Source organism: Corvus hawaiiensis, chromosome 12 (genome assembly GCF_020740725.1).
Source record: "Corvus hawaiiensis isolate bCorHaw1 chromosome 12, bCorHaw1.pri.cur, whole genome shotgun sequence".
NCBI classification, from domain to species: domain Eukaryota; kingdom Metazoa; phylum Chordata; class Aves; order Passeriformes; family Corvidae; genus Corvus; species Corvus hawaiiensis.
Genome location: NC_063224.1, coordinates 13,038,794 through 13,051,846, shown reverse-complemented (window position 1 = coordinate 13,051,846; position 13,053 = coordinate 13,038,794). Strand labels below are relative to the sequence as shown.

At 48.8% G+C, this 13,053-nt stretch overlaps 2 protein-coding genes across 3 annotated transcripts in view; one reads left to right on the top strand and one right to left on the bottom strand.

Annotated features, from left to right (window-relative positions):
- ZNF423 (zinc finger protein 423) overlaps nt 1–3,035 on the bottom strand; it is a 230,245-nt gene extending 227,210 nt beyond the window's left edge. The window contains exon 1 of one of the 2 annotated variants that reach the window (XM_048316784.1): nt 2,167–3,035. In XM_048316784.1, coding sequence (XP_048172741.1) covers nt 2,167–2,206 — 40 coding nt within the window. In that variant the 5' untranslated portion in view covers nt 2,207–3,035. The remainder of the gene's footprint in view (nt 1–2,166) is intronic. The other variant, XM_048316785.1, reaches the window with a different exon arrangement.
- Nucleotides 3,036–3,097: 62 nt separating this feature from the next.
- LOC125332331 (collagen alpha-2(I) chain-like) lies at nt 3,098–12,365 on the top strand. The gene is made up of 3 exons (XM_048317097.1): nt 3,098–3,169; nt 6,260–6,950; nt 11,512–12,365. Exons 2-3 carry the CDS (start codon nt 6,848–6,850, stop codon nt 12,363–12,365), a joined length of 957 nt encoding a protein of 318 aa, XP_048173054.1. The 5' UTR covers nt 3,098–3,169; nt 6,260–6,847.
- The last annotated feature ends 688 nt before the right edge of the window (nt 12,366–13,053 follow it).

Here is a 13,053-nt window from a genome sequence, read left to right as displayed (position 1 = left end):
GCCTTTATTTATTACATCTCAATTATTTCCATGGAAACGTGTACTGTGGCAATCTACTGGGTTGCCAGCTCCCTAGACCACAAAACGTATACAACGGACTTTTTAAAAGCAGAAGATATAGGTGAATAGAAAGAAAGGAAGAATTTTCTTTATCCTACATGCACATATGAGCTGCCTCCTATTATCCAGAATTTCACCCAGATTCAGCTCATTCTTAGACTCCCTGTTAGGCAGCTCAAGCTAAGACCTGTAATTTACATCCAGTTTATGCTGAAGCTGGAAACAACATTTTTTTATGCCTAGAGACCTCAGCAATATTTAGAATCTTTAAAAACTGGGCTTCACCCAGCTCACTGTTGCAAAGACCTTCTAGATATTTCTATATTACAGGGATAATGTTTCTCAGCTATGACTTGCCAGTAAGCTACCTGCTTCAATTCATAAAAGTGCTCTAGTAAATAGTAATCTGTTCTGTATCAGAATTAGAGTCAAAATTTCATTATAAAGTATCAACCCCTTGCAAGAGATATTGCTGCCTAAAAGTAATGAGGAAGAAAACAAAAGAGTAATAAATAGTAAATATCTAACATTGTATGTCACAAGATGTCAAGGTTTACTAACTGAGCTTCTAGAGCAAACACTGTTTGCACTGGCATAGAACTATTTCCTGAATGATAAATGTGACACTTTAGCACAGGAAAATATTTTAAACTCCAGAGGCCTGGCCACTAAGTGTGATCCCCTCATCCAAGAGAAGTCATGACCCAAGGCCTGCTCCACTGTTCTCAAACTGCAATTCTTTTAGTTTTAAACAATGTATTTCAGAGCATGCCCTAGAAATAGCTCTAACTCTGCCCTTTCTTCTGCCCACAGACTGTAACATTCATCTACCAATTACTGAAGTAGCTCCTTTAGCAGATTGTCCGGGATTGCGGAGGGTCACAAAGCCACACTGCAAACCTGCCCCACAGCACCATGCTAAAAGGTGCTCTTAGTTTGGGGAAAAATGATTAAGGGGCTTGTACAAAGATGAAGGACCGACTCTACAAAAACTTGATAAACATTTGAAGAACATACAACTTACATTGCAATCATCTGTTAAAGAATGGATATTTCACAAATAATATAAAATGGCCCTGGATGGGGTTTCAATTTGTTCTTTAGCTGGTCGATTAACTGCACGCTAATTTTAGCTACTCACGAGTTATTTAATTACAAAAGCTTTGGACTTTTTGTTTCATCTTTTGGGCATCCAAAGTTCTGATCCTTTTGTGTTTCTGCAACAAAGCCTCCGGACCACTGAGTTTGCGACTTCTGCTTTGTGCAGAGGACAATAAAACCTTCCCCAACATCAGCTAACCTCCTCGTGGCTGGGAGCGAAAGGCTTCAGGAATCACGCCTTCCCTCTCGCACCCATTCACTTAAAAGTCAAAAAGCTGGCAAGGCGTGCAGTACGGCGCGGGGCTGGTCCCGGCCCTCCCTTTACGTTTCGCCAGCAGCTGTTTTCTTACGGAGGTAAACAGGAGATTTTAAACACCGCTTCGCTGGGCATGGAGAAGAGTACGCAGTTTAATGTCTAACCTTTATTCATATAGCCGTTACTAAATTTGGCCATTGTTTCTTCAAGCCCAAGCAAATTCTCAACCCCTATCTATCAAATTGGGTTTAATTCTCCCCTTCTTCCACCACCCTTACGCGCATTGGACAGCAGGCGCAAACAGACGGCGCTACTATTCCCAATCATAAAGGAACATTAATTTCGGGCTAACCGGCTAAAACCCGAGTGAGCTCATTCCTCCCTTCCCCGGCCCGCTGATGCGCCACCGCACCCGACCATCACCGCGAAACTTTCCTCCCTCCCCGCCTCAACGATGCCACCGGCTTCTTTCATCAATTATCGCGACACGTGTCGCCGGCGAGTCTCGGCCGACACCGCGGTACCCACACAGCCCCGGAACGGACGGCGGGCGGGCGGATGCCCCGCGTGGGGAGACGCCGTCGGTTCCGGGGGGGTCTCCGCCACCACCGGCCCGTACCGGGGGGGGATTCGCAATCCCCGCCAAGCCGGGCCCCGGCCCTGATTGGCCGCGTCGCGGCGGCGGAGGCGGCTGCCCGGGGCCGGGCGGCGGCGGCGGCGGCGGCGGGGGCCGGCGGAGGATGCCTTACCTTTCACCGAGCGGGGCTTGGCTTGCTTCCTCCTGGACATGTCCGGGCGCCGTGGCTCGTCCTCCTTCTCCTCGTCTTCCTCCCGTCCCTTCCTTCTCTTCCTCTCCCTGCTTTCTCTCTCGCCCCCCCGCCCCCCGCACCTCCAAACTTTGCGAGGCGAAGCGGCAGCAGCGGGATCGATTATTTGATTTTTCTCACTTCTTTCGCCTGTTGCAATGCGGCAAGTTCAGCTCCTCTTTCCACCCCCTCGGGCACCTTCCCCCGGGGAAAAAAAAAATTAAAAAAAAAAAAAAGAAAAGGAGAAAAGGAAAAAAAAAAAAAAAAAGAAAAATCGCAGGCGCAACAGTTGCAATATTTTTTTCCTTCTTGTTTTTTTTTTGTTTGGGTTTTTGGTTTTTTTTTTGTTCCTTCCTTCCCTCCCCCCCTTGGATGTGCAAATTCTACCGACGCAAAGCGAGCCCGGCCCGCGCCCCCACCCGCCTTTTTGTTCTCTTTAAAGTTTGCAGGCGCCCTGTGGCTCAGTCCGGCTCGCACTTTCGGAATAATAATTTTTTTTTAAAGGAAAAAGAAAAAAAAAAAAAAAAGCAGCAGAGCCCTGTGCGGGGTCCCTGGGTTTGGGGTGGGGGAGGGCGCGCGGCGAGAACTCAGTGTCTAAACCCACGAGGAGCTCCGGCCCCGGCAATCCGGGACGCTCCGGGGGTGCGACCTTGTTGCGGTTTTCCTAAATCCTCCCTCGGCCGCGCTCGGCCCCCTCCCTCCCTCTCTGCCCGCTCGCCCCCGGCTGCCTCTCTCTTCCTCGCCCCCGCCGCTGGCCGGGGAGGGCGACGAGTCCTTTTTTATGCTGGCGGCGGGGGCCGAGGGGCGGCCGCCCCGTGTCCCCGGCGCGGCGCGGCCGGCCGTGCGCGGCGCGGAGCTGGAGCTGGGCGGGCGGGCGGGTGGGCTCCCCGCGGCCGGCCGCGCTCGCCGCCGCCTTCCCCTGCACGCACGCACTTCGCGGAACAAGGTAAGTGCTTCTTTGCATCGATGCCGGGGCCGCTAGCTGCCTCCATGGGTTATTCGCTGGAAGGTGGCACCGCTCCTGCCTTCATTGCTGCCGCTGCTGCCGCTGCTGCCCTGGGTTTTTATTTTCTTTAGCTCTCGCCAGCCTCCCTCTCTTTTCTTTGTCCTGGCTCCTTTTCCTCCTCCTGATCTTGCTGCTGGGGCTGCAGTGCAGACACACATAATAAAGCCAGGCTTGGCTGGAAATGTAGCTGAGTCCCAGCAGGAGGATGTGAGGAGTGGAGTCCCGGCGGGGGAGCGCTCTGATCCCGTAGGGAGCCCCGCGCAGCCTGCGCCGATCAGACGGAGAGAGAGCCAACAGCACCGAGCCATGGACGGCCCGGGAAATACAGCGGCCGCCCGCAAAACGCGGACCGCCGCCGCGGACCGGACTCGCGGCCGCGCGGAGCCGCCGCCCCCGCCCCCCCCCGGCCCGTCGGGTCCGGCCCGGCCCGGCCCGGCCCGGCGCGCGCTAAGTCCGAGGCCGAGCCCGCAGAGCGCTGCCCCGCGCAGACGGCCCGGGCCGCCCTCGATCCGCACCGGGGCGGGCGCAATGAGATCCCCTCCGAGTGCGAAGGGCTCAGCGGCCGCGGGAAAAGTCGCGGGCGGTTTTTAACACACGCACACATCTCCGCTGGGCTGTTCGTGCAGAGCTGGGAGGAAGAGTTACTTTACTCTGCCTCTCCCAAGGTGTTAAATTTAGCAGGACCTGGAGTCGCCCGCGCCTCCCCACTGGGAAGGCAGATTCTAGAAAAATCTGAACTTGTCATCTCAAGGAGCACTTGGTGCCAAGTTATGAATGAAATTACTCAAGATAAACACTCTGTGAGTTTCTTCTCCCATTTAGACAGGCCTTGTTCGTTTCACGGAGCCTTTACTGCTGTGTAAGAACAAGGTGCATCCAGCACTTCATTTACTGTACCCCAAGCAGTGCGTGAGGAATTGTGGCTCCAAGCATCCTCACCCCGGCACTAATGGGCCATCACGAGAGCCCACGCAGTTGTACATCTGGGCATCAAAAGAGAAGATGTCCTGAAGGAAAGGAATGGGTTTTGCTAAGACCCTGTGAAAACAGCCCTGGCAGAGGAAGGTGCTGAAGCCAGGCCCCAGGGCAGTGGTGAGGATGCAGCACTCTGCCCAGCCTGCGGGCTGGCATCAAACAGGGGTGTAGGGGGTTGTGTATAGGCATTGTTTTCTTGCTAGTGATCTCCATCTGGAAAGCATCTTCATTTTTTCTTTTTCCCCCACACCAAAAGAAACCCAAACAACTCAAGAATGAGTTTGTCATTTAATCAGGTGAGTTCAATATAGAACTGTAAAAATTTGTCTTAGTGCAGCATCACATTTGAATAGGTGTCTAGTGGTGATTTTCTGTTTTCTTAAGGTTTGACAGAAACTATTTGGTTTAGTAATGTCATATTAAAGATTTAGAGTTCCTTCCTACTGTATGATTCCAGATTACCACCACATACTGGACATACAGAAAAAATGTTTCCTATAACACCACTATAATCAAGGTATACTTCCTCCACCCCAATGCATTAAGTAGCAAATTGGTGGTTCACAAATGCAGCCTGGAACAAGGATGGATTGCTAAAGAGCCAATGGCCCCAGTTCTGATTCCAATAAAAATGGGGATAACTCTTAGTTGACACAGATTCACCACTGTAAAAACCAATGTGGTATCAGTTTCTGTAAAGAAATAAGGAAGGCTGACAAGGAGAAAAAAATGTTGTGATACAGATCTACTGAAAAACACAGGATCGTGGTAGATTTGGTCAGCGTGACCCTAGATTCATATCCATTGAGCATCTCATCATCTCTGAGATCAGGAACTGAATTACTTCTGTATGCTTGTCTTATTGGAGAGGCTTAATCCCCAGGCTATCAACTTGTTTCTGTTCTCTCACTGGCCCAATGAATATTTAATTATTCTTACAAAGCAGAACAGCTTCAGCAGGACAGATTCTCATCCCAGAATGTGCTGGCGGTTGGGCACTCTCAGAGGAGTTCAGAGACCCAAATTCAAATCCCCATGCAATCAGGCAAAGAGGGGATTTCAGTCTTAGTTTTACACATTCCACTTGGCAAGTAATTCGAAAGCCCCATTGCCACCCCAAGCCCCTCTGCCATCCAGCCCTCTGTTCCCACATTTTCTGTATTTTTTAAAATAATTTTAAATCACATGATTAAAATGAAGCGACGTTTCCCCATTTCTTAAATTCATTAGGAAATCCGTACATTTTCATTTTAATTTTATTTTTTACCTTTTCTGTTGCTGGAGGGCCAGTGAGAAGGTTTATTTGCAAGGCCCTACCCAGTCGACAGCAAGGTGAGGAGCCCTGGTCTGAGCGTCCCCAGCCCCTCCCATGAAAGTAGTTCAAGTTCACTCCTACAGCTGTTGCCAAAGCAGCAGCACCCTTGAAACCACTGCCTTCCATGGTGGCATCTGTTGAGAAATACCCAGTTTATAGCTAAAGAAAGCAGGAAGGCAGGTTTGACAGAAAAATAATGAATCACATACATAAATCTGTCTTTAAATGTAGCACACACATATATAATTACTAATTCATCCCTCTCTATTATCTTCAAACCCAGCAATACACAGATTTCCTCCAGGCCCTGCTCTGTAAGTATATCTCTGCTGCACAGAGTTTTCCAACATGTGCCTAAATGCTTTGCTGCTCTATTGTCACAACACATCATTTGTGCATCTCCTCCAGATACATATACATGGAGTTTATGTGGTCCTGCAGCCACTCTTGAGCAAAGAAAGCCCCATAACCCTGCTGGGCCCCCCAGAGAAATGCAGAGTTCACCCATCCAGGCTCTCTTCCCAACACCACAACTTATATTGTCATTAAAATAGATACATTTCAAGAGTGCTAATAACAAGGGAAGACTTCACAGCCTTTATTAAAATATTTAAGGCAAATGACACCAGCCTGTGTGCTAATTTAATAAAAATACATTTAATAATTTAATTTAATTATGGTAATTTAAGAATGCAATAAAAATATATTTTGAATCTCTTATCAATCTTGTTCCCTCACAGATGCCTTTTCTTTTTATTCTGGGGAATTTTAATAAAAGCACAAAGCCAAGACTGCCAGAGTGCAGAGCTGTTCTCTCCGGGACAGAACCAAGAGCCCTCCTGCAGCTCCGGATGATGTCCATGTCTCATTGGGTCGCTGGGACAATTTGGATGCCGGATTCTCTGCTTGTAATTCCTTTTGGGAATGTCATTGTTTTATATTATGCATGACACAGATCCTACACTATACACAACGCAGCTGCTGGTGAGAGGGAACCAGTCCTGAGATGCAGAGGAGCCCCCCGAGCTCAGCGTGGCTTGTCTGAAAACAGGATTTGCTAGTGGAGGCATTGCCACCTCCACTATCCAAGCCCCATGAGGCTGACATGAGGCACCGAGCCCTGATCTGCGGGGCCGTGGTGGTCCCTGCCCCTCCACTCACTGCCATGCTTCTCCTCAAAGACACCAGTGCTGGTATCAGTGCACTCCCTTTTCTGGGGGAAACCAATACACTTGCTTTTCATGCCAGCTAACTCAAGATGTTGATTTGATTTTGCTCTGCTCTCTTCTGCCACATGCATGCACAGTGAACCTAATTTTTAAAGTTTGATGACTTTCAGGAAGATACTATCCATAACAATCGTGACATCTGAGATAGTCCCACCCTGGCAGCATTATAGGAAACTGACTGGCCTTTCTCTGGAAAATGCAGGTGGGACTAACAGCCTCTCTATATTTACAGGTTTACTTGCATTCAATACTTAGAGCAAAACCCTATACATTTCTAAGTATAGACAATTATTTTGAAAGTGTTTCAGAATCAGTTTGCAATTACAAGTTACATAAAAATGGCACAGTTGTGTAAAAAAAATACAAACTTCATGAAAGGGATGTTAAATCAGGACTATGGGAGTTAGGCACCCAATGAATCAGGCCTGCTTTGAGAAAGCCAGCCTCAGTAATGATTTAAACTTTCTAAAATCAAAAAGAGGAGTATCTTCAACACAAAAAGACTGAGAGGGTGATCACCCATTACCAGGCAGCAGAGGGAAGATCACCATAATTGTAGAGCAGCCAGTAAGAGTCAACCTTAAATTAAAGAATATACCATATGTATAGACCTAATTAAGAGATGCCGCATAATAGCTAAGAAATGTGGCAAAATGCTCACGCCCCAGAAAAAGCCATACTGCACAATCTGATCAGAGGGTGCAGCTAAAACGACCATGCAAAATGGGAATTGAGCAGTGCCAAGACCTGGTGTCCAAGGCACCTCTACCCTCACCAGCCCTCAGCACGGCAGGAGTTGCTCTGGCTGAGGTTTGACAGAGGTGAGTGAACACCTGAGCTCTCTGGATGTGCAAAGGAATACAGGCACATGCAGGAAATTATTAAAAGGACTAGATTATTTCTTAAAAGAGATAGTGTTTTCAAAGCACACAGCACAATGCAATCATTCAGTGGAGAGTCAAATGTCACAGTGGATACAGCTGCAAGACAGTGTCACTCTTTATTTACAGTAAAATATGTCAAATAGGGAACACAAAGGCATCGTCGGGATAAACATGGGACTGGAGCACACAAAGGCAGGCGGCATCCGCAGCGCATCAGGCAACCTGAATAAAAGCCCCGACTACAATACCAGCCCAGTTTCTATGGTGCTCTTGAGTTAAAGCCTCCAAACACTTTACATAAATAAATAACTGGCATCCCACATTTTAGTCATAAGCAAGGACTGACATAGTCTAAAATGTGGGCTACAGAGCAGCAGAAACTAGAGGTGCTCCAGATGGACGATATGCACACTCGAAGAATTGGTGGTGTGTCTGCAGGCAGCATGCAGCCAGAGTGCCTGAGTTTACACTTTGAGAAGTTACAGTGAAAAGAGATTGAGATGTTACCCAAGGGCATTGAAAAACAAAGGAAAGTTTCCTGTGAAACGAATGTTAGTATGCACAGGATTAGGAGCCTGTTTCATGTGCACGAGCCATGTGCACCAATATTAGTATTCATACGTTTCGAATAAGCAGTGATTTTAAATTCTTTTCCACTTGTGTATGGCTTTTACTTCTATCAGTCATTTTTCTTTAGTTAAAGAAGATACAATAGTCTGAAATCAGGATAGAGTAAGTGGTGCAGTTAGTGACATTTTTGGAAAAATACTACCGTACACTGGAGCTGAATTTAACTCAAATATCACAAAATACCCATCTGTAGATGAATTACATACACAACCCCTTCCACAGTTACAGTGAAAGTCATTACTGATAATAGTGCTAAAGACACAGATCATGCAATGCCGTACAAATACAAGCAGGTATTCCATAGCTGACCAACCAAAGCATTCGTTTTGGTCTCTGCTCCAATTAGGTGTGGGGGTCAGGCAGAGGATCTGCACTTCGTGACAAAACCACCTTTAGCACAAAGACTTTTCCAGGCTCTGCATCTGCCCTTTGAATATTTCTGTAATGATAACTTAGAGCATTATAGTGTTACTTAACAACTTACAATGTTTAAGATAAGAAAGTATCATGTTTCCATATTTTTATCACAGCTCAGAGAAAGTCTCTCTCTATGATCCACATATTCTGTGTTCTTTTCATTCTCGTTGGTCGTGGGTCTGTACTGCTGCTCAAAGGACATAAAGAATAAAAAATACATTCTTCATTTGAATTAGTTAAAAGTGGGTGAAGTCCTGGTGCAGGAAGGTGTTCGGTGGCTCTGGGGTGAGCTGGCAGTAGAACTATGTTATAGGCTCTCCAGCTGCTGGCTCCAGCACGGGCCCCTGTCCTTCACCCTCTCCTTGATGTCAGCTCAGCTCTGCAAGCTCCGACAAGGCATTTCTGCAATGAGGATGGGTCACTGCATCTCCTTCCCCGTGAGAGTAGCTCAGTGTGCCCACTGAGACCCTTTCTTGCCAGGGTTGCGATCAAAGAGCTCATTCACTTTACCGGGCTTTGTTACTCGGGTGGAAGCTGCCCTTGTACCCAACAGGCATCTTCACTGCTCTCTGGCCAGCAGCAGTGGCAAAAACCACGATACAGGATCTATAATTTTATTCACATCTCTGCCAGCATTGCTGACTAGGATAATCTTGAGACACGGAGAACGAAAGTCAGCGGGAGTGACAAGTGAAAAAGCCGGAGGAGAGGAGAGGCACAGCTAGGGCAGCACCAGGAGCTCGGCAGGGGGCTCCAGGAGCTCCAGGGCAAAGCACGGCAGCGGCCTTCAAAGCTGTTCCTTCTCCACCAGTACAAAGCCATTTAAGTGCACTCTTTAAGTTGAATGCTGTGTACTTCTACATAACTGAAGGAGAACAAATACCCCATTAGCAGATAATTAGCACTTGGACTCTGAGTACTTATTTAAGGTATTACGGATCGACCTCCAGCATTACGAGTGATTCATGTCCCCCATATATTCAGGCATCCTTGTTTCTTTTTTATGATTATAAATTTCTGTGCCATGTATCCCTGTAATGTATATGAGATGTTCAGAATTGCACTCCAGAGACAGAAGATTTCCCTATCTAGAGAAAAAGTTTAGCAATGTTAATAACTAATAGTGGGTACATCACTTTTCCTTCCTCCTTGGAGTCAAAAAGCCCCATTCACACTAGCCCGGGATCATCTCTCGAACTGGATGGTGGATTTTCTCAGCCGCTAAGCCCGGTCCCAGCAGGGGTGAGGAAGTGCTGTGAGGCCTCGGGGCAAACTCACCCCAGGAACTGGACCCGGCAGCACCCACACCATGGAAACTCTCAAAATGTGGTACCAAAGACTGCCAAACACAACCAGGCAGCTGCGGTCTGGACCGGCTCCTATCAGGAGTCACAGAGCAACCCATCGCCAGGGTCCAGACTCTCACAAGCATTTTACATGAGTAGGTGCAGCTTGTCTGAAAATTCCTACATTTCCAGAGGCTTCCACTCCATTGATATTTTCCCAATAAAACAACAGGGAGAGGCGATCTCTCCCCACCTGTTTTCTCATAAACAACAAAAAAATAATAGTCCTTGAGCACATTTCCAATCTTGCCAGCATCAGCCAGCCATCTACTAATGCTGCCATGTCTTTAAAAAGTGTGCACCACCAAGTAAAGATGCTGACCGTTTGCACCAAAACCTTCTCACCCTCGAGAAAACCATCACTGGCAGCTTTGGCAAGTAGTGGTACGAAACCAGTGCTCACAACTGCAGTACAGTGTGTCCCAGCTCAGCTTGTCCCTACCTGACATCCCTGTCCCAGGGGATGCTGCCTTTCTACTCTCAGAGCTGTTCACAGGTCCAGAAAAGCAAAGTCTAAACAGTGGCTTCACATTAAACCAAGCAGCTTGAGGACAGGCAGCCGAACTGCTGCTGTCACCTCCTCTTCCAGCTCCTTCCTACTGAACCGAAGAAAAGAAAACTGAAACACAAATCAAGCCCCATTCTACAAAATTAATTGTTTCCACTTGCTTCTTTTCTGTGTCTGCTTTTCTGTAATTACGCAAAAAGACACAACGTACTGCATGGGGCTATTGATTAGCAAACCCCACAGCTGCACAGGCAGACCCGCAGGCAGTTCTGAAAGAGGCATTTTAAAGAAAGTTTGTTCTTTAATACCGAGATTTTTATGGTCCCTCTTCTGATTTGGTGTGATAACATGGATGAGCTTGTGGTAGGGAGCAGGTGGCAGTGTGAGAACATGCAGTTTTTACTCTTGTAAAAAATTTCACAAGAAAGTTATCTCTTTGCTATTGAATAGAAAATTATTGAATAGAAAATTATCTCGTTGCTATTGAATTATGATGCCAAAAACCCAGGGAAAAGATCTCATTCTCTATTAAATTCAGTAAGATTTGTCAAGTAGTTTCTATAGAATCTGCAAGGTTTCTTCATATGTCTCTCAGTTTCATCTCTCCAGAGGGTTTTGGAAGGGTCACAGAATATTTCCGTGTTATCAGCCCAAGTGATGTGCTGTTTAAATCCTATGATTGTCAGTGTTTATTTTTATCTTATTAGGACTCCTTTTGTAGATAGAAAGGAATAAGTCTTACCAACAATATGGCTTACAGTCAGCTGGGCAAAATAGGAGAGGCCATAGGTTTTAAAGAGAACTGGATTTGTTTACATTTATTTTTAGGGTTTTATTTTTAAATCCTAAAGCACATTTTTAAATGGATCAGTCCAAATTCTTGAAATACGTATAACAATACAACTTTCAAAATTGCCCTGCTGTTTATTTGGTTATGTTACTACGTTGCTCAATGTTATTGTTGTGTCCTCCAATCAGGCACCGAATGCCGAGTCCCGGTGCGTGGAATTTCTCAGAGGCGGGCACAAACATCCACGAGGGCAGCAGATGAAAGAGTCCCACTCCTGAAGCTTGCACACTTCTCCGGGCAACCACCACTGCTGTCTGGGCGACCAGACTCCCGGGGACTGCCAGGGGATTTCCCAGATCGGCACTGCCTTGGGGGTCCAGCTGGAAGGGTACGGCACAGCACGCCACCGGAGCACCGGGGCAGTTCTTACATCGCCACGCAGCCGCCGGGCACGGTGAGCGCTGCGAGGCCGGCTCTGGCCGGACACAGTGGCGGCTGCAGGGCTGAGTGCTCGTGCCCGCAAATCCCGGGGGAATGTGATCCCAAAGTGATGGCCATCCTCGGGAGCCATGGCCACTCGGAGAACAACATAATGTCAGGTCCTGACATGTCTTCTCGAAACGGGAAAAAACACGCCGTGGGAAAGGAGCCCCCTGCACCATTTGGGAGCCCGCAGCTCTGGTGCCGTGCCCAGCCTCGGGCGAGCAGCTCGGAGGGGCTCACGGCGGCACAGCCGGGGCGTGGGGCCACTCTGGGAGCAGCTGGACAGGCCACGAATTCCTGCCGGCGGCCGGCCCGGCGGGGCATAGCAACGGGAGCCGGGGGAGGAACGGGAAGCAGCGGGAGCTGTGAGAAAGCGAGCGGCGCCGCGGAGAGAGGCGGGGGCCGGCGCGGGGGCGCGGAGGAGGAGGAGGAGGAGGAGGAGGAGGGGGCAGGGGCGGCCAGGCCGGGGTGCGCGGCGGCGGCTCGGGCCCTCCCGCCGGGCACGGCTCCTCTCCGGGCAGCCGTACGCCACCCAAAGCCGCCGGTTTGCGGCCGCTGAGGTTCGCGCCAGCCTGCGCCGGGCTCGATCCCCGCGACACGCACCGCGCTGCCGCCAGCCCCGCAGCGGGGGTCGGGGCCCTGCTGCCTCCCCCCGCCGCTCCCAGCCGGGGCACGCACCGAGTGCCCCCGCCAGCGCTGGCTGCCCGCCTCTCACAGCGCCGCTGTCTCGGCCGAGGCTGCGGAACGGCATCGCTCCCCGGGCCACGGGGGCGTTTGAAGTGCCGTGGCCCCGGGGTCCCTCCTCCGCTCGGTGCAGCCGTGGCTGCTCCGCACAGGGTCCAGCTCCCGAGGAGAACCAGCCTCGCCGGGGGCAGGCATTGCGAAGCCACTAGATTTCATGTCAGAAAGGATGTTTTACTGCACGAGTTTGTTCTTCTGCTTGAAGAAAATGTTAATCAAAATGCAGAGGAGACACAATAGCTGTACAGATACATTAAATATCTAGTTACTACGCAATAAATAATTAATAAAGTTAATCTATTTCACCAATCTCTGGTCAAGTAATACCCTTACAACCAATCAATAGCAATAAGGCATAACATTTGTATGAGCCTTCTCTTTGCTGTGTGGTCATTAATAACCAACAGCTGAGCACTCCCTATATCGAAGGCCAGCAAAAACTTCAGAAAGTTTCGATTACGTCAGTGATTCTGCTTTTAGTTTGTGAAATGCTCCTGAAGCGTCCG

Coding starts and splice junctions, on each gene's coding strand:
- LOC125332331 (XM_048317097.1), top strand. CDS start 6,848: ATGACTTTCAGGAAGATACTATCCATAACAATCGTGACATCTGAGATA. Junction 6,951..11,511: donor CCTTTCTCTGGAAAATGCAG/GTGGGACTAACA, acceptor TCCTCCAATCAG/GCACCGAATGCCGAGTCCCG.